This window comes from Hyperoodon ampullatus (genome assembly GCF_949752795.1).
Source record: "Hyperoodon ampullatus genome assembly, chromosome: 2".
In the NCBI taxonomy this organism is placed as follows: domain Eukaryota; kingdom Metazoa; phylum Chordata; class Mammalia; order Artiodactyla; family Ziphiidae; genus Hyperoodon; species Hyperoodon ampullatus.
The window spans coordinates 145,240,178-145,268,033 of record NC_136915.1 but is presented as its reverse complement, the minus strand read 5'-3'; the positions used below and the strand labels follow the sequence as shown (position 1 = coordinate 145,268,033).

The window sequence follows — 27,856 nt, the reverse complement described above, 5'->3', positions numbered from 1 at the left end:
TCAGAAATAAATGAAAAAGAAATGAAGGAAACGATAGCAAAGATCAATAAAACTAAAATCTGGTTCTTTGAGAAGATAAACAAAATTGACAAACCATTAGCCAGACTCATCAAGAAAAAAAGGGAGAAGACTCAAATCAATAGAATTAGAAATGAAAAAGGAGAAGTAACAACTGACACTGCAGAAATACAAAAGATCAGGAGAGATTATTACAAGCAACTCTATGCCAATAAAATGGACAACCTGGAAGAAATGGACAAATTCTTAGAAATGCACAACCTGCCAAGACTGAATCAGGAAGAAATAGAAAATATGAACAGACCAATCACAAGCACTGAAATTGAAACTGTGATAAAAAATCTTCCAACAAACAAAAGCCCAGGACCAGATGGCTTCACAGGGGAATTCTATCAAGCATTTAGAGAAGAGCTAACACCTATCCTTCTCAAACTCTTCCAAAATGTAGCAGAGGGAGGAACACTCGCAAAACTCATTGTACGAGGCCACCATCACCTTGATACCAAAACCAGACAAGGATGTCACAAAGAAAGAAAACTACAGGCCAATATCACTGATGAACATAGATGCAAAAATCCTCAACAAAATACTAGCAAACAGAATCCAACAGCACATTAAAAGGATCATACACCATGATCAAGTGGGGTTTATTCCAGGAATGCAAGGATTCTTCAATATACGCAAATCAATCAATGTGATACACCATATTAACAAATTGAAGGAGAAAAACCATATGATCATCTCAATAGATGCATAGAAAGCTTTTGACAAAATTCAACACGCATTTATGATAAAAACCCTGCAGAAAGTAGGCATAGAGGGAACTTTCCTCAACATAATAAAGGCCATATATGACAAACCCACAGCCAGCATAATCCTCAATGGTGAAAAACTGAAACCATTTCCACTAAGATCAGGAACAAGACAAGGTTGCCCACTCTCACCACTCTTATTCAACATAGTTTTGGAAGTTTTAGCCACAGCAATCAGAGAAGAAAAGGAAATAAAAGGAATCCAAATCGGAAAAGAAGTAAAGCTGTCACTGTTTGCAGATGACATGATACTATACATAAAGAATCCTAAAGATGCTACCAGAAAAGTACTAGAGCTAATCAATGAATTTGGTTAAGTAGCAGGATACAAAATTAATGCACAGAAATCTCTGGCATTCCTATATACTAATGATGAAAAATCTGAAAGTGAAATCAAGGAAACAATCCCATTTACCATTGCAACAAAAAGAATAAAATATCTAGGAATAAACCTACCTAAGGAGACAAAAGACCTGTATGCAGAAAATTATAAGACACTGATGAAAGAAATTAAAGATGATACAAATAGATGGAGAGATGTACCATGTTCTTGGATTGGAAGAATCAACATTGTGAAAATGACTCTACTACCCAAAGCAATCTACAGATTCAATGCAATCCTTATCAAAATACCACTGGCATTTTTCACAGAACTAGAACAAAAAATTTCACAATTTGTATGGAAACACAAAAGACCCCGAATAGCCAAAGCAAAGTTGAGAACGTAAAATGGAGCTGGAGAAATCAGGCTCCCTGACTTCAGACTATACTACAAAGCTACAGTAATCAAGACAGTATGGTACTGGCACAAAAACAGAAAGATAGATCAATGGAACAGGATAGAAAGCCCAGAGATAAACCCACGGACATATGGTCACCTTATCTTTGATAAAGGAGGCAGGAATGTACAGTGGAGAAAGGACAGTCTCTTCAATAAGTGGTGCTGGGAAAACTGGACAGGGACATGTAAAAGTATGAGATTCGATCACTCCCTAACACCATACACAAAAATAAGCTCAAAATGGATTAAAGACCTAAATGTAAGGCCAGACACTATCAAACTCTTAGAGGAAAACATAGGCAGAACACTCCATGACATAAATCACAGCAAGATCCTTTTGGACCCACCTCCTAGAGAAATGGAAATAAAGACAAAAATAAACACATGGGACCTAATGAAACTTCAAAGCTTTTGCACAGCAAAGGAAACCATAAACAAGACCAAAAGACCACCCTCAGGATGGGAGAAAATATTTGCAAATGAAGCAACTGACAAAGGATTAATCTCCAAAATTTATAAGCAGCTCATGCAGCTCAATAACAAAATAACAAACAACCCAATCCAAAAATGGGCAGAAGACCTAAATAGACATTTCTCCACAGAAGATATACAGACTGCCAACAAACACATGAAAGGATTCTCAGCATCTTTACTCATTAGAGAAATGCAAATCAAAACTACAATGAGATATCATCTCACACCAGTCAGAATGGCCATCATCAAAGAAATCTAGAAACAATAAATGCTGGAGAGGGTGTGGAAAAAAGGGCACACTCTTGCACTTCTGGTGGGAATGTGAATTCGTACAGCCACTATGGAGAACGGTATGGAGGTTCCTTAAAAAACTACAAATAGAACTACCATATGACCAAGCAATCCCACTACTGGGCATATACCCTGAGAAAACCATAATTCAAAAAGAGTCATGTACCAAAATGTTCATAGCAGCCCTATTTACAATAACCCAGAGATGGAAACAACCTAAGTGTCCATCATCGGATGAATGGATAAAGAAGATGTGGCACATATATACAATGGAATATTACTCAGCCATAAAAAGAAATGAAATTGAGCTATTTGTAATGAGGTGGATGGACCTAGAGTCTGTCATACAGAGTGAAGTAAGTCAGAAAGAGAAAGACAAATACTGTATGCTGACACATATATATGGAATTTAAGAAAAAAAATGTCATGAAGAACATAGGGCTAAGACAGGAACAAAGACACAGATCTACCAGAGAATGGACTTGAGGATATGGGGAGGGGAAAGGGTAAGCTGTGACAAAGCGAAAGAGCGGCATGGACATATATACACTACCAAACGTAAGGTAGATAGCTAGTGGGAAGCAGCCGCATAGCACAGGGAGATCAACTCGGTGCTTTGTGACCGCCTGGAGGGGTGGGATAGGGAGGGCGGGAGGGAGACGCAAAAGGGAAGGGATATGGGAACATATGTATATGTATAACTGATTAAATTTGTTAAATAAAAAAATTTTTTTTTTAAAGCTAAAAAAGAAAATAAATAAATGGCTAATTTGTTTTTAAACCCCCTTATTTAAGTAATGAAAATATTTAAGACTACGAATACAAAAATATTTAAGTCTATGCCTTGGCCATATCTCATAGATTTTGTTCTTAATATTCTCATTGGCATTGTTTTCAAGTCATTGTTAGTTACAGATTTGGTTTCCTCTCTATTTCAAGAGCAAACCAGGAGGATTTTTTTCCCAAGAGGTTGAAATGTTTATTTCTTCCAACTTTTGCTATTTCTTTCTTTCTTTCTTTTTTTTTTTTTTTTTTTTTGCGGTACGCGGGCCTCTCACTGTTGTGGCCTCTCCTGTTGCGGAGCACAGGCCCCGGACGCTCAGGCTCAGCGGCCATGGCTCACGGGCCCAGCCACTCCGCGGCATGTGGGATCTTCCCAGACCGGGGCACGAACCCGTGTCCCCTGCATCGGCATGCGGGCTCTCAACCACTGCGCCACCAGGGAAGCCCTGCTATTTATTTCTAATTTTACTGTACTACGGTTAGAAAATCCTGCTGTAAGAGAGAAACTTGTTTTAAGGTTTGCTTTATATTCTTTTGTATGCATGAAATATAATAATTTTTATTGTGGTAAAATATACAACATAAAGTTTAGAATTTTAACCACTTTTAACTGTACAGTTTAGTGGCACTACTTAAGTAATTCACATTGTTATGCAACCATCCACCATTATCCATTTCTGGAACTTTTTCATCATCCCAAACTGTGCTTTTGGTGTCACATTCAAGAAATCATTGCCAAATCCAATGTCCTGAAGATTTTGCCCTAAGTTTTCTTCTAAGAGTTTTATAGTTTTAGCTGTTACATTTAGGTCTTTGATCCGTTTTGAGTTCATTTTTATTTATGTGATAAGGGTCCAACATCATTCTTTTGAGGGTAATACATTTTTAAACGGAAAGCAAAGAATCAGAAAATATCAGCTCCAGAACGGGCCCTCCCCATTTACGAATGAAGAAATTGGGATAGTAATAAAATAATAAGCCAAGCTCACACAACTGATTGAGGGCAGCAGCAGACTAAAAGTCAAATCCTGTCTATTTTCAATGCATTACACTAGACTAATGTTTGCTTTTTTTTAATGACGCTTGCTTTATGATCAATACGGTGAATTTTTTGACACTTCTTGGGCATTTGAAAATAAGGTACGTTCTCTGTATTCAGAGTTCTCTGTGTGTGTGTGTGTGTGTGTGTGTGTTTCTCTTTCTTTCTGTCCATATAGATAGATAGGTATGACAACCTTATTAATTGTATTATTCTCAGAACATAGTGTTAAGAGCTCAGGCTCTGATGCCAGGCAAACCTGTGTGACCTTGAACTCACACTTGTAACCTCTCCAAACCCAGGTTAAAGTAGAGGTGGTATCCCATTGAATGCATAGCCCTAAAAGGGATTTCAATCTTCATTCACATTTCTTTCTGACTTTCAGTGGAACCCAAATAGTTGGCCCACAGGAACTCCTATTACCGTCACCTGTCCTCTCTTATGCTCTAGCACCCTAAACTCCCAGAACCTTCTCATACTTCTGTGCCCATAACATTCTCTTACTCTGCCATCTTGGGCTCCCCAGCCCCTCTGTCCTCATTCCCATTTCCATGTGCCAAGCTTCAGGCGCAGGACCTTGGGCTATTGTCTCTCATCCTGAGGGAATGTCGTTTCCCTTCAGTCCCAGTGCTTGAGAATTCATCCTCTTCATTTTCCCCTACCTACTCCTGTTCTCTTCTCCTCAGAGAATGGAGGCAGTAGTAGGCAACCGAGAAGATTGTGACATACTCCCAACCTCATAATAATTGTTATCTTATCACAGCTATTTAAAAGTCTCATTACGTGTCTCACATGTGAAGTCTTAGACTTCATGGTAGCCACATAAATCATCCATTCAGACGCTGAATGGACCATTCAGACAAGATGAATTGCACAAAGGTTACAAAGCTACTCAGTCAACTTGTCCCAATCCGGTTCCCTCTCCACCATCTTATACTGAACTTCTTGAAAATTTCCTGACTATCACATTTGTAATAGTTTCTTTTTAATACACACAGATAAGTTCCTTTTAGTTTTTCCCCACATTTCCTAGTTCAGTGGACTAGGAAATATTTTCATAAGATTCTGCCTGCTATTGCTCCCTGATTTCCCAGCCACCCAACCACCATCTTTTCACCTTCCCCTACCCCCTGTCCCCCGTCCCATTGCTTCAGAAAGGAGGAAATTCAGAGCTGACCTCATTCCAGAATTCTGAAAAACAAAATACCAGTACTTTAGAAGAGCAAAAAGCCTTTACAACACCAGGATTGGGAAGAAGTAAAGTAAGAAAAGAGAAAATCCTTACACAGAGAACTACCTGATACACATGAAAACCTACACTGGAACCTCTCTTCTAGGTCAAAAAGGCCTTTTTTCCCCCTTCATAGAAACTGCAAGGTTTGACTCTGACCCAGAGACCCATCCTTGTCTAAGCTAGAAAGGGATTTTTGACTTGAAACTGCCCGAGAGCTCAGACCAATCGAAGAGCAAGAGAAAGGGTGGCTGGGATGCCCGCTGGTGGGAGGAGCTCCTGAGCCCAGCCCTGAAGGCCTCAAGGGTTCAGGCGCCCCTCAGATCGCACCAGAGAGCAAGAGAGGAACTGGGGTGAGCAAGTATTGTGGTTTCCTGTTTCAGCAAGGCTGCTGTACAAAAAGAAAGACAGTACCAAGAAGGGAAATGCTAAGGGGGCCCAGAGCCATGGATTGAGAGCTTGCCCCATTAGAGACCAGAGCCGAGATCTGCCCAGGAGCTGGGATGCTTTCCTGAGCTGCTTGGGTTGGAGCCTGGGACCCAAGGTAACTGAGGAGGAGGCTTTTGTGTCCAGGTTGGGGACCTCCGATTCTGGGGTGGGGCAGAAGAGGCTCTGTCTGTCAGCTTCCCTGGTCTGAAGGGGGAGACACTGGAGTGGATGTTGTAGTTTTGAGTGTTGGGGGTTGGGTACACAGGAAAGTGTCCCGCGTTGGTCTCCAGAGGCACAGCTTTCATCACTGTCTGCTCCATCCATAAGATTAGATTAGCAGTGAGCCAGATGACTAAGGGTTCAGGCTCCCCAGTGATGGGGGGTACATTTTACAGCTCCCTTCACAGCAGGGACCCCATAGCACCTAGCTGCCTGCCCAGCAGCTTGGGTGCAGGCCCTTCTCTCCTAGCTCACTCTGAGAGCTCTCGGCTAGGAAGTCCAGACCGTTCATTCATGCAGGAGGCCATTTATCACACACACAGCAGGGAATTAGGAGCAAAGACCGGGAAAGTCAGCAACAAAGCACTGTCAGGTGAGGGCAGCGCCCAGATCTCCCCCTGTGGCAGTGAGCACAGTCTCCCCCAGCCAATACCATCCTTTCCCAGAGCTCCAGCTGGGCCCTGTCATGCCACCAAGGGCTGCCTGGGCAGTGGCCCAGGGACCTTTCTTTGAAGTACATGGGGACCCGTTCCATTTTCTTCTAGAGCCCATCTCTGTCAGTCAGCCGTCCACATGGCTTCTTGTGTTTAAGCAAATCAGAATAACCAAGACCTCCCGGAAAGTTGGGTATGATTCTACCCAGGTGTGCCACACCAAGTCCTACCCAGTGTGAGAGTCTGGGGGCCTGAGAACACTCACATCTCTGAGGAGACTTTCCCACTGCAGCTCCGAGCTTGGGTAGCAAAGGCTAACGTCTGCCCCCCCAGAAAACAGAGCAGGGCAGCCATGCGCTTCAGTGAACTAGAGTAGACACAGCCCACACACTTATCTCTCCCTAACAGCCCTTTCTTCTTCACAGCAGGAGGCAGGAGGATTCTCCACAATCAAGGGATCTGCCTAGTCTACGAAGCCTGAGGGATTACCTGGAACCAAACAGGGAGGGGACCTAGCGCCCCACATTTTAAAGGTGAGAATCAGGCAGTCCTCTCTTCTTTGCCTTTCTGCCAGGCCTAACTGAGATGGCAGTTGTATCCAGACCACAGAGTAGTCCTTTCTCCCTGCAGCCTACACCCAGAAGTCAGATGAACAGAGCAACAGTAAATATGATTTCAACCAGGGACCAGCATCGCCTCCGTGGGGTAGACAGTGCCCCTTCAAAGAGAAAGGGGGCGGGGGAATTAGAGGATGAGGCATTCTCGGTCCTGGAGTGCTAGGTTAGCTCGGGACATTTGTCTTATAGCACTGAGTCTTCGATATCCAAGATCTGTAGCACAAGAGTGATAATAATCATATTATTCTAAAAAGCTAACATTTCTTGTGTGCTATGTCCCAGATGCTTGACATGCATTTTCTCTTTAATCCTCATAACCTTAGGAGGTAGGTTCCCACTTTATAAATGAGGAGACAGAGACATAGAGACAGTTAATAGCTTGTTCCAAAGCACGTGGGTAGTAGATGACAGGGCCAGGACAGGAGTCCACACAGTCTGAGTCCAGGGTCGGGGTACCTCGCCTCCCCCATTTACGGCAGAATAACTAGGGCCTATGGCTTAGGACACCACAAGTATAGATTCTGAAGGTGGAGTTTACCTGCACACCCAGTCCTTCATAATTGAATATGAATCAGCCTCTCAGATCCTTTCCTAAGTTTTTTAACGAAGAAAGTGGCAGGTGAGAAGTGAGGGGACCCTACAGAGTAGGAGTGAGGAGAAAAGCCTAAAGAGAGGGGAGAAGCACCCAGGGATGAGACGAGCGGACAAGCATTGACAACTTAACAGTTCTGCTTGGGGTCAGCACTGCCCAAGACCAGAAGATGCCCCTCCAAGCCTGGAGAGTCAGGCATTGGAGAGCGAACAGGGTCTGACTGTGTAAGACTCCCTCTCAGGGGGTGTGATACAGCCCCACCCATGACCCCACCACCCCCGTAAGGAGTCGTATGACCAGAGAGAGAGAAAGAGAGCAAGAATCCTGCAGAGAATTCCAGACTGATCCAGGAGGAGCAGGGAACTCCAAAGAAAGGGCGGAGAGGCTGCTACCTGTTGGGTCTGTCTGACTATAAATAAACCCGAGGGGCCAGAGCCAGCAAATGCCTCCTGGTTGGTGAGGCTGAGAAATCCCTTCACTGACCTCCCCGGGAGCTAGATTCCCAGGGCGGTGGGTAGTGAGGCTGTGGGACAGAGAGAGGCGGCAGCTGTAAGGGGAAGTCCCCCTCCCTTCATCAGTCTCTGGGCTGACCCCAGGGACCAGAATTTCCAGTGCTCAGAATCCAGCTTAGCCATGTCCAGCCCCAACTCAGCCAAGCTACCAGACGGTTCTAGGAGAATGAATAAATTTGCAGAAGGTAGGTGAGGGAGAGTAGGAAAGAGAGAGAAGGGCACAGAGAAGGCAGAAGGGGTGAGGGTGGGCTTATGTGAGTAGCAGGTAAGGCCACGCAGAGGGGCAGCAAGTGTGGCCTCTACTCCAAGCCTGGTGCCCTGGGGACCTTTGGTTACTGTTTTTGTTTGTTTGCTTTGGTTTCCTTTTTCTTGGCAATAGCTTTATTTAGGTATAATCCACATCGTTGCTGGTTTCGATGGCACAATCTGTGTCTGGGCTAAGGAAAGCAGACTTGGCACCATACTCAACCCTAACAGAGAGGTGATTCTAAAAAAATGGAACCTGCCACTTGAAGAGATACTGAGCTGAAAGCTCTGAAATGAGTTTTGGTCAGTGATACTCAGCCAGTATGGATCTGGGTGGTCCTGTACCTCAGAGACAGAGCCCAGTCCTGGGCCAGGAGTGGAGTGCCAGGGGACCAAGGTCAGGACTCCATGACTGTAGGCAATAGCGTGGGGTGTCCCTGCTGGACCATGCCCCGGTTCAGGCTGGCAAGATAGCTGCTAAAGGCTAAGCAGAGGACAGTGAGTGCTGGCCATAGGACTGGTAGCACCTCGAGGGGTTTGCCTAGCTCTCCAGGCCTTGAGAAAAGTTACTCACCTATGTTAGTAACAACTGGGCCAAGAGAGCAGTAAAGATTCTGGCTTTCCTTTTAGATTGGGGATCAGGGAGCCAGTTTAACTGGTTTTGTAGAAGTCCCTGGAAAAGAAACACAGCCCCAGCTGCCCTCCAGAAGGCTAGAAGCTTTTAGTGATTTTTATCAATTATTTCTCATGTTCCCCTAACTTAGAAGCAGGGTGAGACGTTTGGTCAAGGAAGAAGTGGCAGCCAGAGGAATCTCGCCACTTTGCAGAAGGGGAGATGCAGGCCAGAGAAGAGCAGAAATTAGTCTAGAGGCTGAATCCAGAAGTCCTGTGTTCCCGCATGACATCACCCCCTCTTCAGTTGTCAACCCACACATATGGGACGCTGTGATATTTCTGCCCCCTCGTCCAGGCAGATGGCCATTTTTCGGCCCATCTCCTGACCCCTCCTCTTCGCCTCCCTCTTGGCACTTGGCAGATCCGGGCAGCTATTCCAGGAACTGGAAGCCAAGCACAACAGATGCTCACGAGGTCATCATGATCAACCCAGACCCTACGCCTGCCTCTGGCTTGGCGTGGTGGGCTGAGAGCTACGAGGCCAAGTGCGAGCGCTGGCAGGAGACCCGTGAGAGCCGCCGCTGCCGCCCCAATGTGACCACTTGCCGCCATGTGGGGAAGGCGCTGAGAACCCAGCAGAGGGAACAGCTCCAGAGGGCACGACAACAGCAGTTTTTCAGGCAGAGGAACCTGAAGGTGGAAGAGAAAGGCAAGGCACAGAGCCCGCAGGCCAGGGAGCCAGGCCAGGCGACTGACCTCAAAGAGCCCTTGTCTTGGGCCAACAGGATTTCTTCCCCCAGACAGCAGGTGGGCCATGTCGAGGGACACGCTTCTCTGGAGGGGATGGGGTGCAGCACCAAGGCAGGTGGGTGGGCTCAAGGTCACTAAGAAGTGATTTAAATGAAGTCCCTCCTTCCTCAGTCATCAGAAAGTCTCCCTTAGCCACTTACTCAACAGATATTTTTGTTGTTGTGTTTTGGGGGGTTTTTTTGTTTAGCTATTTTTTTGTTTTGCACTTGCCTTTTAGGAGAAAAAAGAATCATTTAAAAACAATTCCATAGCTAATTCCTAGTATTAGTTCAAATTCAGTCTATCTAGACGTATCTTCTACAGCATTCATTCATCCGTCATTCAACAAACATTCAATGAATGCTTACTGTAGGCCAGGGACACAGACCAATCTTCTTAACGTCTCCCTCAAATCTCTCACACACACACAGTCACACACACACACACACACACACACACACATTTCTCATCTCTATTGTTCTGTAAGGCTGCTGCATCATCCACCTTCTCTCTTTCTCTTGGGCCATCCCATTTCCAATATCGTTCACCTAAGGCCGCATCTGTCCCAGGAAGCACTAGCTTCCCTAGCTTCTTCAGGCCACCTCTGCTCTCTGTGGTTTTTATGAGGTTATAAATCCTCTAATATTGTGTAACTTTTAGAGGGCCCATTAGTCTGTCCTGGGAAGGAGCAGTGCTGGCAAAACCCAGGGTATGTTGAAATGAGCTCAGCCAGCAAACCATCTGTGTCTTCCTATCCACGTTGTGAGCATGTGGACAGCAGGGATGGGTCCTCCGGATTCCCTGGGAGTAACTGGTATTGTACTGTCCCCAGAATAGGTGCTCTGTTGGGCCTTCTGAACCAGTGCATATGTTATCCACAACAGGAGGTGCTGTTCAGAAAAATGATCCTTGAGCCCAGCTGTAAAATAAAACCAACTGTGTACTTTCTAAGGCAAGAAGGTTTCTATGTGCTTTCGTTGAAAAAATAATTTTAAGGAGAAAAAGAACAGAAAACACAGTTACCTAAAGAACTCTTCCTCAGCCTATCAGTTATTTAAGGTTTCTTGAGATTGAGTTAGTCTGCATGATTAGCTGCCACAGGCATTTCCTAGCCTTCTAGTGTTATGTTACAAACATAAAATTTTTTAGTTTGTAAGAAGAAAATATAAAAATAGCAGGCAAAATTGTGACAACTACTGCTACATTCCTCCCTACAGCTGCCTAATTTACCTTCTCTTCACACAAAACCTCAACAATAGTCCAGCTGTTAATAAGAGGAAGGAAACCACCTCTAGAATAGGACGGCACCTTGGACACCATCTACTCCAAGCTCCTCATTATACAGCCAGGAGACTGAGACCAAGAAAAGGCAGGACCTGATCCCAGATCCCCTCATTCCCACCTCAGACCGGTTCTCTTTCCGGGATCATGGACTCTAGAGAGAGTAATTGGAGACAAGCCCAGCTCCCCATTTGCCTGGACTGAGGAGGACCGATCCCACCAGCCAGGACAAGAAAGGGCAGGAGCAGGGATAACCTTGTAGCTTTGAAGGCTTGAATGGGTTCCTTTGGTTTTCTGGACCCGAAACGATCACTGGCTCATCTTTCTGCAGTCAGCTGGAGAATCCTGTTCTAAGAGGCTCTCAGCATCCCCCACTTGCTTTCCAGGTGTCAGGGACCAGCTCCGAGGTCTTTGCAACCCAACACCATCCTCCGTCAGGCGCCTGGAGGGATCCGGCTGACCACCTCCCCTCCCAGGCTGGGGGCCTTCCACCACAGGACTCTCTCATCAAGAAGCCACCCAAACACCACCGTGGTAAGAGCAGGGCCTTCCTCACTCACTGGGCCGAGGCATTTCCACTCGCTGGCGGTGGAGAGTCCCTATCCCTCCCCACTTCCCTCACTGCCTCTCCCATGGGCTCTGAATCACCCTATCCCTATCCCTCAGGCACTCAGACAAAGGCAGAAGAAACACAGCCAACAATTAAGAATGACGCCAGTCAGCAAACCAAGTGAGTACCTTTCATGTTCCTGACCTCAACTCCTTCACAGCCCATCCATTCCTCTCTTCTAAGCTTTTACCTGAACCCTCCCCCAGAATGTGGAGAGGAGCACAAGGAACTTCCACGTCCACCTTAATTAAGAAAAAGGAAGGCCTTCCCCCCCCCTTCCCCATTGGCTCTTCAGAAGAGATCAGAGAAGGAATCAATACTCTGACTCCTGACACTCTTATTTCTTTGATCCATTGTCATTTTTGTTTTTTGTTTTTTTCGTCTCTTCCAGTTATGGAGCTGCAGTTCTAGACACGGTAAGAAAATCCTCATGGTGAAGGTGTTGAGTCAGGTGGCATCTAAGCTCCTCCAAGGTCTGACATTCTGGAATTCCACGGTAAACTCAGCTGGGATGGAGGGGTACCCACTTCCTGGATGAGCATAGACATGGGGGCCTGGAAGGACCCTGAGCCAAGGAAGAAAGTTGACTCAGCACAAGCCAATCCTGGCTCGGGTTCCATGTTCTAGGATTTCAGGGAACCTACAATCTTCTTAAATACCCTTTTTCTTTCTCTCTAGAAAATCATCCAGCTTTCTGAGTACCTCAAAGTAAGTAACATGTGAATTCTCCCCTCAGCTCCTCCATCCATCTGCTCCCTTCTCCTCCAACTTAATCTTACCCTCTTGCATTTTGCCCCCCAGGAGGCCCTACAGAGTGAGCTGGTTCTAAAACAGAAAATGATGATTCTCCAAGACCTACTGTGTGCCCTGATTCAGGCCTCTGACAGCTCTTGGAAGGTAAGGGAAATCTTTGCTTGAACAAAGTCATGGACTTCCATGTGTGCCTATCTCATTCTTCTTTCCATACCATCCCAGCAAGAGAAGGGGCTTTTTCGCTACTGAAGAGGCCGAAGGTGGGGGATGGTGCTAAGACCTAGAGGTCAAACATGTCACAGTAAATATATGGGAAAGCTTGGCTCAATCCAGGGTGGTCAGCTGAGGACACACCCATGGAAGACCCAGAACCAAAAGAGGCAAGAGTTTCCATTCTTTAATTTGTTGGAAGAAAGAAAGGACGGTCCCAATTCGGTTAATATTACTGACTGTGATAAATGCAACTATTTTCATATGGGATTCACACCAATATTTATTCCAAGTCATCCTACACCTACTAGTCAGCCCAGACGTGAATGTCAAAGCGGGAAGGGACCTTGGAGATTAGCTAATTTTCTCATTTTGCCAATGAGGAAACTGAGTGTCAGGGAGGTCAGGTGACTAGTCCACAGTCACACTGCTAGTCAGAGGCAGAACTGGAACTAAAATTCAGACCTCCTGATTTTAGTCCATTCATTCAACAAATATTCATAAGTCATGGTCTCTACACTGAGCACTGGAAATGAGGTTAGTTAGACAGGGTTCCTGATGCTAGAGAGCTTGCGGTTTTGTCAGGGAGACAGATGCCTAAACAACGCAGAGATGTGAGAAATAAATGTTTGCAGGATATGGTAGAATACAAGGAGGAATGAATGACTCCACAGAAGGAGAGAACCAGGGAAATATTTATAATTATGTTAGTATTTTCCAGGCAAATGTGGAAACAGGAACTATATTCTGGGCAGGGGATACAGCATAGGCAAAGAACCAGAGGCATGATATAGGCTAATGCAGTGGGTCTCCAGCTTTTTAATCTCAGGACCCCTTTATACTCTTTAAAAAAAATTATTAAAATCCAAAGAACTTTTTATATTTACCACTTTGAAATGAAAACAGGAATCTCAAAATATGTATTAATTTTAAAATAACAATAGTAAATAGATTACATGTGAACCTAAATTATATATTTTTGTGAAAAATAAGTATTTTTTAAAAAATAGTGAGAGGAGTGGCATTGTTTTATGCTTTTTCAAATTTTTGTTTCGTTTTGTTTTTTGGGTTTTTTTAACATCTTTATTGGAGTATGATTACAGTGTTGTATTATTTTCTGCTGTATAACAAAGTGAATCAGCTATATGCATACATATATCCCCATATCCCCTCCCTCTTGCGCCTTCCTCCCTCCCTCCTTATCCCACTCCTCTAGGTGGTCGCAAAGCACCAAGCTGGCAAATCTTTTTAACGTCTGAATGGAAGACAGCTAGATTCTCATATTTGCGTCTGCATTCAGTCTGTTGTTAATACATTGTTTTGGTTGAAGCATATGAGGAAAATCCAGCCTCACACAGAAATGTAGTTGGAAAAGGGAAGACCTTGCAGATCCTGGATTCCCAGGGGTCCTTGGACCCCACATTGAAACCCCTAGACTTTAATGTTCAGGGAGCATAAGCAGTTTGATGCCACTGGAGCAGAAAGCCTCGGGTGCACAGAGAGAACACCCAACCTCCCAGCCTCCGTGAACATCTGACCTTACCACGTAGATGGCTGTGCTTAGACAGAGAGATTTGATGGGAGGACGTGGGACAAAACAAAGAAGTTTGCAGTGATGTCAAAGAGACTCCTAGGCTCAGCCCTCCCTCTTCATGTCGGTCACTGTATCCGGATTTAGGTGTTTATGTTCAGGGCTCCTGCTGGTTAAGGAAGTTGTTTTCATAGCTGAGTAGGAGCCTGAGACACACAGCTGTGCATGCCAGGTGGTTTCCGGTGCTGAACTAAACTGAGTTGTCTCACTCGTTCATTCAACAGACATCTGATAAGTTCCAACTGTGTGCTGGCTTGGGTGCTCCAGGGACAGAGGTAGGGTCCTTTGTCTTTAGGAGTTCCAAAAGCAGCCAGGAAGAGAGAGACAGCTCATAAATAACTACTGCAGTGTGCTAAAGCTGCAACAGCACTTTCTACAAAGTGACACAGAGAAAAGAGAAGGGAGCAATTCTTCTGCCTGAGGTGGTATAGGGTAGACTCTCAAGGAAAGGGACCACTTTAGCGGGGTCTGGAAGGATTGAATAGGAGTTTACCAGTACAGAAGCAGGAATGATGAAGGGAAAGAAGAAGGAAAAAGGAAAAGGGTGCTTACAGTAAAGGAATCAGAATGACTACAGGCCTAGGTGTAACAAAGCATAGGGTACAGCAGAGTGTGATGGAAATGAAGGGACTGTGTCAGAGTAGCTCCAAAGATAAGACCGAAAGGGCCTCAGATAGGTCTCTAGAATTATGGTGCTTAAACATTTTCTGTTGAATAGAGTATCTGAAACTTAAATAGTTATAGATTCCCTCTTAAAGGAAAAGTATATATATATATACATACATATATATATATACATACATATATATATACATACATATGTGTGTATATATATATATATAAAATGAGAATCCATTCCACCCCAGTTTAAGAAACACTGCCACAGGCAATAATCAGGGGAGCAGTGGGACCACGTTTTCCTCAGGTTTAAAGCCCTACACTTAGCAGTGTCCGGCCCATCCTGAGAAGGAACTTGTCCAGTAGCCGTGGAGTTGCACTCGCTTGGCAGCACGTGTACTAAGATAGCTGTGGTGGGACTTCCTTGGTGGTCCAGTGGTTAAGACTCCACGCTTTCAATGCTAGGGGTGCGGGTTCGATCCCTAGTCAGGGAAGTAAGATCCCTCGTGCCGTGCGGCGTGGCCAAGAAATAAATAAATGAATGAAATGAAACGAAAAAGATAGCTGTAGAACTGAGTTGAAAGCGATTGATCAGATCTGTGTTTTATAAACCTTATAAAAGGTTCTCTGACAACAATGAGGACCCTGGCTCCGAGTGGGGGTAGGGGTAAGCTCTTGCAATACCGCAGGTAAGACACAGTCAGAACTTGAGTTACGGCCCGCGTGGTGGGAATGGGGAGGATTTATTGAGAGCCATTTCCAAGGTGGACTCTGAGGGCAGTTTCGCTGCCCCTGCGGGGGGCAGGAGTTCCTCCAGCTGTGGTTTTCTCCCTCCCTTCTCCCCCCGCCCCCCTCCCGCTAATATGCGCCCTTTTTGTCTTCTTCCTCCCCACCAACCCCTCAGCTTCCTGTTTTTAAGAAAAATAGTCTCAGATTTTTCAGTTAACCGCTCTTGCTTCCCCCAAAGCAAGACAATTCAACCCCCTACCCCTCCCTTGGAAAGCTCAACTTCAATGAAAGGACAGTCCCTGACTGCAGTACTTGGGGAAAGTAAGTGGAAGAATGTGGCCAGAACAGGGACTCCGATATTCAGCCAAGTTCAGGCCTTTATTTTTTTTCCATTTGGCCTCCCTAATTTGAATCTCCAACTTCACATGCAGAGAAGCTCACGACAAGCTCTATTAGAACACCAGATCAGCTCCCTCTGTTGCCTCCACCTTCAAGCTGACTTTAGGCCTTTTGGATGTGACAGGCCCTGGGGCACAGCAGAGACTCCTGAGCTGGGTCCAAGCTTCAGAGCAGAAACAAATCCGGCAGTAGAGAAAGTGAGCCCTCAGTATGGGGCAATACAAACCCAGAGCAGGGCACACGTGGGTTTTAAGTTCTGCAAAGTGGAAATGAGATCTTAAGATGACAGCGCAGTGGGGGATTGGCTGCAGGCCCTAAGCAACCTCTAGTAGAGCAGAGAGATCAGAAGTGGGCTGGTGCTTCTGCGGTGAGGCGGTGGTGTTTCTGGAGAGCAGATCAGAGGAAAGCCAAGCAGAGGCAGGAGCTGAAGCCCTCAGACCAGCACCGGGTGTGTATGGCCTCCACCTTGCTCCCTTTTACAAGCGGGGGTACTATGCTCTCTGAACCCTGGGTTCCTGGAATGCAACTGCGAAAAAAGGTCCACAATGGCCTGTAAAAGGTGCTTCTTTCCCCATACTGTACCACTGGGCTTCATGTAGGAAGAGCTGGGGCTCAGACCAGGAAACCACGTGCCCCATTTGCAACAACTTGGCTGCAACTTTCCTGCCTGCCTTCGGGAGTCTGGGCAGGCAGAGCTGTGGATCACAGATGTTTTCAAGTCCCAGACTTGGGTGGCCCTTTGTCTCCACTGAAGGGGCTAGCCTGAATTGTCTTCTATTATAATGTGAATGGAAAAGTAATCTGGGGTGTGGTTAAAGCACAAAAACAGTTGGAAGAGGCAAAGACACAGGATAAAAACCATACTAAGGAAGGAGAAGGGAGCTACCCAGAAAGGGTAGGAGACTGGGGGAATTGTAAGAATATTGCCTTGGGCTTGTTTGTTTTCTTCTGAAACTACGGCAAGATAAACTGTCAAACTTAGTGGGTTTGATTGCATCCTGCAAATTAAGAGTTTAGGCAAAGGAAAATACACAGAGTCAGACTCTGAACCTGGAGCTGCGGTACAGGTGGAGGGAGCTGATTTCAGGACTTGTGGATTAATGATGAACAGGCCATGCAGGGGAGTAACTTTTCCCAGTTACTCCGGAGCCCAGAACAGTGGAAGTCTTTGTCCATCTGTTCTATCTGTCCCAAAGCCCTGTGGTTATTTTAGATGCCAAATCCTGGCTCTCGGTTCTCACACCAGACATTATGAAAAACATTAATAGCAGGAGGCACTTTGAAAAATTATTTTTGGCAAAGGCTTTTGCTTTTGCAAGGCCCCGCTGAGGAATACTGGAAGGAAAAAGGGTGGAGGCGCCTCCTGGCTCCCAGGGTTAGAAGAATTAGCCAAACAAGGTCAAAACAGGAGCTGTGAGATACCACCTCCTGCCTCTCCCAGGTGCCCTGAAACTCAGTGAGTGGGACAGACCTCAAAACAGAGGCTCGGGCTTCCCTGGTGGCACAGTGGTTGAGAGTCCGCCTGCCAATGCAGGGGACACGGGTTCATGCCCAGGTCCGGGACGATCCCACATTCCACGGAGCGGCTAGGCCCGTGAGCCGTGACCGTGGAGCCTGTGCTCCGCAACGGGAGAGGCCACAACATTGAGAGGCCCGCGTACCGCAAAAAAAAAGAAACAAAAAAAGAAGAAGAAAAGGAGAGCTTAGAAGCTTTCCTTCAAATGGGCCCCTGCTATGATACACTGAGCCATTTGATACAAAACTCAAGGTACACAGAAGACTTTGGGGGCCAGTCTGATTCTTCCTTCTCCTATTACAGAGAAAGAGGAAAACATCCTCTTCTTTCCAAACATCCATCGTCTCTCCCCCTCTCTACCTCCTGAAAGAGCTCAATTCCACATACACTGTTTATTCTAGGCAGTAGGCTGGGAATAGGGAACAAAACTCTTTGCGTGCTATATTCTAGCCCAAGCTGTATTCTGGCTAACTCATCCCATTTGCTCCAGGGCCAGCTTAATGAAGACAAATTGAAGGGCAAACTGAGATCTTTGGAAAACCAGCTGTACACCTGTACCCAGGTAAGCATTCTGGAGGACCCTTCTAGCCCAGGAATCTAGAATTAAGGGAGAGAATGCTTGAACCTCAAGCTTCCTCTCTAGAAACATCACCTGCTAGAGGTTAATGCACCCACCCCTACTCACCCAGTTCTGGCCTTTACCATCTTCACTCTGGCCTCCAATTCACCCGAACACTATCTGCATCACCCTCTCCCTTTCTCCTGGTGTCCCTCACTTTGCACCCTAGGAAAGGAAGCCCAGCACTAAGCACTTTGCCAGCTCCGGGGGAACCTTGAGAATACCTGGAAACGTAGGGAGAGGCCGTTGGTAAAGATTCAGCTCACCTGGACAGAACTTCACAGGCCCTAACATTTGAACAGATGAGTTGGATATTACAGTGAAGTCTCGCGAAATGATTTTCATCCCATGGGCAACTTGTATCTAGCAGCAATCCCTGGGAGAAAGTAAAAGACTGTGACTCCTGGCTTTCTGTGGCATTGTTATCCAGCTCCAGTAATCTCTTGATTGGCCTCATCTTGGATTATATGAGATAGAAAAAAGTTTTCACACTCGAGAAGTGATAGATTTCTGACAGGCGGGGAGATAAGTCAAGAGAATGAGATGGACCGGCGAGACTGCTCCCACTTGATGTTAGGAAGATAAGGTGGCCATGTAGTTAGAATTCTGCAGGGGAACATAGTCTATATAGTCTATGGGTCTGCGGATCCACAGCTTTTATTTTTTCAGTAATGCCAACCAAGCTCATAAGAGACTGACATATAATCCAGAATGCCAGTCTACTCGTTTTCAATGGGGGATAAAGCTGGTCAGTAACCAGCATGGTTAAGTCCAATAACCTGGACATAACCATGTATGATCTCAACCAGTAACTCCTGTATCTGGTTTCTAATGACAATTCCAAGAACATAAGACCCACTCAACATTTAAATCCAAATTTTCAGATGACTCCAAAGCTAAATGAAAATGATTTGATATTGAACTCTAAATTTGCATTATCTAGACTATCTCTTACCCAGTTGGGTAACCCAGAATCGATAGTCAAAGGCTCCTGCTTTCCCCAAAATCACAGGGCATAAAAATGAAAAGCACTGGAAAGGCAAGACCCCCAGTGAATTTGCAAAGCTGCTCTTGTGTCTTTTTCTTTTTGACCTTGAAGCCAGGAGAAATTCTAAAAATACAAATGTATTAATTTTTAAAACTTGACTTTACTGAATATTGTTCAGATCCCCAAGCCTACAAAAATAATTTTATTTTTTTAAAAATGCTCCCTGCCTCAAAGGAGTTTACAATCCCTTAAAGGAGACAGATGAGTCAATAGATTAGAAATATAGATACTATGTGAACACCAGTAAAACTGCCTAATCCATAAAGAGTCGGGGGGTAGGTATGGTTGGCCAAGTTTATCAGAACTTATGATTCTAGGGCTGAATCTTGAACATGGGTAGAAGTTAAGCAGGTGAAAAGTGTGGGTCACGATACTCTAAGCAGAAGAAGCTTTATGGGCAAAGGCAGAGGCTGAAAAGCACAGTGCTTAGGGGACCTACAAGCACTTCAGCTTGCGTGGAGGCAGCATGAGATGAAAGTCTGGGCTTGTAAGTAGGAACCATGCCAAGGAGTTTGGACCTGATTCTTAGAACACTGAGAACCACTGAGAGATTTAAGCAGGTTGTGATGGGATCAGATTTAAGTTTTAGAAAGAACCCTCTAGCTGCAGGACTGAAAAGGGTTTGAAGGGAGGCAAGGCATGAAGATAATACATAGTCTCTATATAATCCATATAATAGTATTACTAGGATCTGAACTAAGGAGGTGGCAGTAGGGATAGAGGATACAGGTAATGAGCTGTTAAAGACGTTGACTTGACAAAGCTTGATGATGAACTGATTCCTTGAAGAAGGTGAGAGAGAAATCAAGGATGGTTCCCTGGTTTAGGGTTTGGGAGACTGGGTGGGTGGTGATGCTGGCCACTGAGATAGGAGCAGGTTTAGAAAGATGATTTCCCTTTGGAAATGTCGGATTTCAAAGGCCTAGGGGAGAATGCCCGGCATGCCCAGGGCAGTTTTTTATCCCCACTCACCTCTCACATCACCTGAGGGACTCTCCCTGCCTGCCTCCAGCCTGGAAGAAGGTCCACCAGATGACTGACATCTCTGCCCTGTGGGCAAGGACCGATTTCTTTTCATTTCTGTGTCCCTGCTCAGGCTTTAGCACACAGTAGGTCAATGTGTATTTGTTGAATTGCCTCAAATTTACAGAAATACACTTCTTGGGGATTGAATAAGTTGCTATTAGAGATGGAAGACCAGAAAAACAGCTATGAGCAGAAGGCCAAGGAGACACTGCAGAAAGTGCTGGAGGAGAAAATGCGTGCAGAACAGCAACTGCAGAGCACACAGGTGTGGGGATGCTCCATAATCCTTGGGGCTGGGAACCCTGGGGCAGTCTGGGTGGCAAGGGAGCCAGCTGCACAACTCCCTGGAACCCCCAAGGCACCACCCTCTCCTCTGATCTCCCTCAGCGGTCCCTGGCTCTGGCCGAGCAGAAGTGTGAAGAGTGGAAGAGCCAGTACAAGGCTCTGAAGGAGGACTGCAGGACCCTGGGGACCCAGAACAGGGAGCTGGAGAGCCAGCTCCACGTGCTTCAGTCCAAACTGCAGGTACCAGGCCCTGGGGGTAGGGAGGTGGGGAGGGAAGGCAGGGTTTAGGGGAGGGAGGTGTTGACAGCAGTGATGAGAGAAGCTGCCGCTGGGCAGGGGGCCCCAAAGTTAATTTTGAGTTTAGCAAGGATATCTGCACTGCTCATGCAAATGACCTAAGTGTTCATTGAAATGACATCATCCGAATGCAAAGAGCTGGGCTGGAATAGTCATCAGCCTACTGTCATACCCCAACCCACTCTCTGCACCCCATCCCAGCAGGGCATCCAGTTCAGAAATGCCCACTACTGGGGCAGAATAAATGTCACCAGTTTACTTACAGTTTGAGTATCAACTAACACATCTTGCCAATGTGTTTTTTAAGCCATTACAGTAGACCCTTGGCATTCTCAAGGGTTCCATCATTTCCAATCCGTGTTTACCTTGGAGAAGTTAACTAACCTCCTAAGCCTCAGTTTCCACATCGGTTAAATGAGGATAATAATGGTACCTCTATCATAGGATTGTTGTGAGGATTAGGTGAGGAAATCCATGCAAAGCACTTAGCACAATGCCTCGCACATATAAGCTCTCAATAAATATTAGCTATTGTTTTTCGCGGATTTTACTTACTTGGTTTGGAATTTCGAGGACCCACCTCAAAAGTGTCTCTTTATACTTCTACTGAAGCTGGGATCTGAGAATCCTAGTGTGTGCCAGTTCTAGAAATAAGATCAATTAAGTGTGAAAGTTGTTTTTGTTTGATTTGTTATGTTTTTTAACAACCTAAACCTTAATGTGTGGCTCTAAGGTGAGCAGGGAGAAAGGGGAACATTTTGAGTGATTGTAAAGAATTTGTTGGGGGAATGGTGGTCCAGATATCAATGTGTTTGAGTTTTATTTACAATATCCTATTATTAGCAATGAAGAAGAGTGCAACTCTAGTTCAAAGTCATTAAAAAGACATTTGTAATTCCCTTATTACCTCGAGCACTTTGTACTCATTGACATCATATTTGTTTATGAAGAATTAATGTGCCAAATGTAGGAAAAGGAAGAACAGATCAGACAGAGGAATGGGGGTTAAAAACATTTAAGATTTATCTATAGATTTCCTTTCAAATCTATTAAAAAACAGAAACCTTAGAATTTATTTGCTTCTCGCTTTTTTTGCTTCTCACTTTTCATATTCTTATGTACAAGTTATTCTTATATTGTTCTTTAATTTTTTATTTTAAAAGGCAAAGAATTTCTCAAAGGACGTTAAAATTCTTTTTTTTTTTTTTTTTTTTTTAAAAAAAAAAAAGCCCATTTGATGAGAAACAGCAAGTGAGTCGTCTTATCACAGGAGGGAACCTTGCTGGGCGCTGCACCGCAGCCACATGTCACCCACTGTTCTCTTCCTCGAATCACCTACAAGGCAACTCTCCTGAAGGCCCTTTTCTTTTTAACCTTAATTCGTTGTGAAAAATGATCCTACCCGCCTCCCCCCACCCGCCGCCTCCCCCCGCCACCCCAGATAGCGTGAGAATGAGAAGTAAAGACAAAGTGAAGACATCTAGAAAAGTGATGATTCAGTATTCCTTAATTTGGGCATTTACCCAAATGTATCCCTTGTGAACATCAAAAATCTAATGCACTGTTTGCTGTAAGCATGAGGAATAGAGCAAAGCGAAGAATTTAAAAACTTTTCCTATTTTTCCATTTCCCTAAGGCTCCTTCCAGCTCTAAAATTCCACAATTTTCTACAGTTTTCCTCTTCCTTGGCATCTGCCCCCCACCTTCACCCTAGCACTGACCTGCTTGTGTCCACCCCTCTTCCCCCTTCCAGGGAGCAGACAGTAGAGACTTACAGATGAACCAGGCCCTACGGCTTCTGGAGAATGAGTGCCAGGAGCTGCAGGCCAAGACTGAACACCTGCAGGGGGACAGAGACCTGTGCAGCTCGGATACCCAGCACCTACAAGGTACCCTTCTCCTTGGAGGCCTCTGGCTGAAGGAGCCCAGAGAAAGGAAGCTGGGTGCAAATGCTTCAGTCTTTCACTTGTTCCTTTGGTTGACTTGGCGATTTCATTTGACTTTGAGAAAAAGTCCAGGCTGTTTTAATCATCCAAGACAAAGGATCCAGCCCATCCCTCTAAGCCAGAACACAGCAGTCACGTGTCAAGGCCGCATTCCTAATTTAAAGGGAAAGGTCAGTTGAAACACAAGGCATAGTGAAGGTTTCCCAGTCACAGCCTCTGTCAGCTGAGAGAGAACCAAATTATGTGCACATATAACCCTTAATTCAGCCCACTGTTGATGCAGATGAAATCCCAGGTAGTCGGGTTCTGGTTCACCTCTTCCAAACTGGGACAAGCAGAAGAAAGAGCAACTTCCACTTGACACTGGTCAGAGGCCATGGGCAAGACAGCATCTGTTACTAATTTCCAGCCTCAGGGGTGAGCTCATTAAGTCTTAGGTTCTTCTGTTTTGGTTTGCATTATTTCATTTTCAGATCAACTAAAGAGGTCAGAGGAGGAGAAACTTGCCCTGGTGACCAAAGTACAGCAGTTGCAGAGTAAGTCCCTTTTCCAGATTCTGAAAGGAGCACAGGTGGCTTTTTGGTGTCCCTGGGGCTCCTGCCCCACGAAAGGCACCCAAAGAAGGGATGGGGAGCCCGGTCCTTGGCATATCCTCTACCTCTGCATTTTCAGACTCTCTTCTTGTGCAGTGAGGTGATTTACAGCTCTTCACAAGTTCCACATTAGCCTCTGGGTTTTTTTATATCTACTTTTCTCCACCATGTTCTCTGACAACCACCTGCATTTCCCCCAGAACTGCAGATGTCAAAACGTGTCGAGGTTTATAAGGTAGTTCTTATTTTATATATTCTAATTTATTATGTACATATGTCACATAGACCTCTGTCACTAGGAATGGTTCAGAAAATAAGCTCACACTACCTATGCCTCAGTCCACTTCAAAATTACATGTTGAGGCCAAAGAAGAAAAGGGACGTCTCAGAAGAAAAGCAGGCAATTTCTGAAAAGCCGGAGAACCTGATTCAATTAATAGCTCTGCTGGTTGCCCAACACCTTAACCTCTGACACCCTGACAGGGAAGTTTCATGCAAACAGTAATGAATATGAAAACAGCAAGACAGCCACAGGGGTAAGGGAAAAAGAACACCAGCAGAAGCCGGGCTCCTACACAGTGGGAGCTGAATGGGCAAGTCACTTCAAAATCATGCCTTTATTTCTTCAATACATATTTATTGAGCCCCTACCAAGTGCCAGGCACCCTAGATACACACTGGGGATACAGTAATGAACAGAGCTGGCATGGTTTCTTCCCTAACAAAGCTTACATTCTAAGGAAACACTGCAGTGGACTACGGAGTTTCTAGGAACAAATATGTGTCAGGTATTAACAACGGCTACAGAGAAAAAAATAAAGCAGGTTAAAGAGAAACTAGTTGCTATTTTACACAGGGTCATCTGGGGAAGTCTTTCTTCTAGGGTAACATTTAAGCAGAGACTTAAATGTACATTGTAGGAAAAGACATAAGGGTGGTGTGTTCATAACACAGCACCACAAACTGGGTGACTTAAAGAACAGACATTTACATTCTCATAGTGCTAGAGGCTGGAAGTCCAAAATCAAGGCGTCAGGCAGGGTTGGTTCCTTCTGAGGGCTCTGGGGGAAGGATCTGTTCTAGACCGCTTTCCTTGTTTTGCAGATGGCTGTCTTGTCCATCTCTTCACACGTCTTCCATCCATCCACATCTGTGTCCAAATTTCCCCTTCTTATAAGGACGTCAGTCATATTAGGTTAGGGCCCATTCTAATGTCCTATTTTAACTTGATTACCTCTGCAAAGAACCTATCTCCAAATAGGGTCACATTCTGAAGTACTGGGAGTTAGGGCTTTGACATATGAATTTGTGGGGGCCAGCGGGGGGAGACACAATTCAACCAACTACAGATGGGAACACAATCATTGAGGTTCTAAGCAAAGTTCTGAAAGGATACTCTTCGCAGTAAATACGCTAGCACAGAAAAGTTCCTTGTGTTTTCCAACAGGTCTGCTTCAGAATCAATCCTTACAGCTTCAAGAACAGGAGAAACTCTTAACAAAGAAAGGTCAGCAAAGTTATTTCCACAAATTCTAAGATATTGCCCTTTCCTTGTCCGCCTAGAGACAGAGGGACGGACTACATGACCTCTTGGAGTCCCACCCAGTTCTGGAAGTCTGTTAGGTCAGGGAGCTAGAGGACCATTTTAAGGACTCATCACTGGCTCTGAGAATACTTTAGTTAGCCTCCTCACCTGAGAGGTATATAAACTGTGAAAAGGATTTCTACTCCCTCTGAAAACATATGTCTGTATTGGATATTTCAATAAATTGATTTTGAACTCAGGGCTTTATGTTAATTTTTACCCTTAACTTTCCAAACCACATCCAGCTCCCCAAGTAGAAACCACGTCACATGCAACAGTCAACCTCACTCTCAGCCCTCAAGTCTGCTGCCCTAGCTTCCCGAGAATTCATCATACATCTGGAGGGGCAAAAGCTCCTCATTTATCCACTGCACATGGCCCTCTGTTTTGTCATCACAATCACTGGGTAAAATATAAAGAAAGAATTATTATGCCCACACAGGATGGATAAGAAAATGAAGGTAAATGAAGGTCTGTGGTCATACAAACTAAGGACACAGCTATGACAACAATCCAGAATTTCTGACTCCCAGTCCAGGGCTCTCTTCACCAAGATGTAGACTGTCAGGTGGCATTCTCATCTCACCATTTTGAAACAAGGACAGAAGGAAAATGGAGTTATACTGAAGCATCCAGCAAACCTCCCAGCCTAAAAGATGAGACATGCAACCAAAGAAACTAAATTAATAAGTATTTTCTAAAAGAATCTGGCTTTAGACAGGACTAGAGATACAGAGAAAAGTAAAATGCCAACCTTGCCCTCAAGGGGCTCAAATTCCCGCTCTCTGTCCAGTCTGGGCAGGGTCCCAGTGGATGTTCTTTAAAGGTCAGAGAATTGCAATCCACACAGTCTGGCCAGGGACAGGCCCTTCCTTATTCCCTCCCGCCTAGGGGTTCTCTCAGTGTGTAGGGGCCATTCCTCAGAGGTATGGGCCTCACTATCACTGTGAATCTGGCTGATTTTTCAGATCAAGCTTTGCCTGGGTGGAGTCCAAAGCCCTCCCATAACGAAGTGGAGCCTGAGGGTCCAGGGAAGAAGGACTGGAATTTCAGAGACCAGCTCCAAAAGAAAACTTGGCAGCCCCTGGCCAAGGAAAAGGAGGTGAGATGGTGACCTCAGATAGTAAGGGGCTCATCCTACAGTGATAGGGAAACTGCTGGGAGGCAGCCAGACAACAGGCATTTCAGAGCTTAAGTTGTGATTGGGTGCCTGCAGGTATTCATTTAGGCCTGAATAAAACATCTTTGCTTTCGGGTTAACTTGTCAATCTTTTCTCTTATTTATACCAACCCTTATTCAAGGTTTTACTAAAGAGTTACTTTTCAGAAAGTCAATCTAAACTCAAACACATTTAACAAACACATTAACTCCTCAAACTTTGTCCTACATTGAGTATCTTAAAACTTTATACAGTGTCTTTTAAATAACAAAACTTTTCCTATCTGTATACTCACAGAAATACGTAGCTCCAGAAGTGTTCACATGCAACTAGTCCCCAGCAAAGAGACTTGCACTGAGATCACTTCCAGGTTGTGTGTGCTATAGGAACTTCATTTTTGTGTGTCTCCATTTACAAAGCACTGGCACATACAACTGTCACACATGTATAATATATAATAATATGCATTATGATCAATCATTTAAATGAACACATTACAAACAAACTAGGTGAGACAGTCAGAAGGCAAACTGAAAGCTCTGAGAAAAGCTGGGGAGGATGGAGGTAAAAATTCCAAATGAATGACAGGGTCACTTACACAGGTCCCTCTCCCCTACCTGGGCCCTGTCCCTGACGGAACTGTCTTGATGACCTTGGTGGTGTTCTCCCCCCCCCACCCCCGCACAGTGCAGAGAACTGCATTCAGAATTAGACAACCTCAGTGATGAGTATCTCTCCTGCCTGCGTAAGCTGCAGCATTGTCGAGAAGAGCTGAACCAGAGCCAGCAGCTGCCTCCCAGAGTTAGAGGGTCTATCCTCCCAGACAGCCCTAGGTGATCGTGGGACGATTCCTCCTTTAGCCAAATCTTGCCCATAAAATTGTTCAGCCCCTGCCAACATCTGACCAGCCGGCCCCGTTCAGCTTGGTTTATACTGTACTGAGAGTATAGCAACAATGTAAAGAAACACTGGCTCATGCCTCCAAGCCTAATTTTCATGGAACGCCTGAGCCTGAAGGGAAAAACTTACTGAAACGGTGTTCTTTTAGTCTATTATGAGCATAGTGGCAAGGACAGAGTGACGAGAAAAGTAATATAAACAGAGGACAATTTTGCTGAGTTATTTTCCACTTTTGATTATTCATATCAGTATTTAAGTACCTGGCCCCCGCTGGCTGTGGTTCGCTGGGCCAGCGACCGTTGGAAAGTGGTTTTATCCCGAGGGAGGTGGCAAAGTGAGAGAGACAGATATAAAAAGCTTTTTGTCCGCCACCAACCCAAGGTTTTCCACTGGGCTAGAATGGGAAGAAGGAAGATTCTTTTTGCCTGCATCTTCTCTGACCAACCCATGGCCTCTTTCTCTTCTCTCCCCCTCCCTCCTCACAAAGGCAATGTGGCCGAAGTTCCTGATGCTGATGGCGCTGATGGCTATAGCAGTGGCAGTGTTCCTGGCCAATAAGGACTTCCTGAAGTTCTGAAGAACTGGTGACAGCTGCCTTGGGTGAAAATCAGAGGCAAGACATTCAGTAAAAAAACTGAAGTCTGGGTACTTTAATGTGTGGGTTTTTCCAACTCAAGTGAGATTTCTGACCCTCATTATTTTTTTTAACCTGCTGTAAAAAAAAAAAAACAAATAAACTTCACCTGATGGCCTCTGTTCCAAAGAACTCTGTTTATTCCTAAAGCATCCTGGTCTACTCTCCCTAGTC

The 27,856-nt window shown here is 45.1% G+C and overlaps 1 protein-coding gene across 1 annotated transcript; it reads left to right on the top strand.

Moving 5' to 3' along the window:
• Positions 1-9,573: 9,573 nt before the first annotated feature.
• LOC307048023 (TRAF3-interacting JNK-activating modulator-like) lies at positions 9,574-27,800 on the top strand (the record flags this gene model as incomplete). The annotated part of the gene is given in 16 exon segments (XM_079696870.1): positions 9,574-9,900; positions 11,550-11,697; positions 11,830-11,893; positions 12,165-12,189; positions 12,452-12,481; positions 12,575-12,670; positions 18,080-18,151; positions 20,407-20,547; positions 20,670-20,807; positions 22,618-22,753; positions 23,284-23,346; positions 24,851-24,910; positions 25,957-26,012; positions 26,014-26,090; positions 27,536-27,546; positions 27,549-27,800. Coding segments are annotated over 16 exon segments (1,521 nt in total). The 3' UTR covers positions 27,626-27,800.
• Positions 27,801-27,856: the final 56 nt, after the last annotated feature.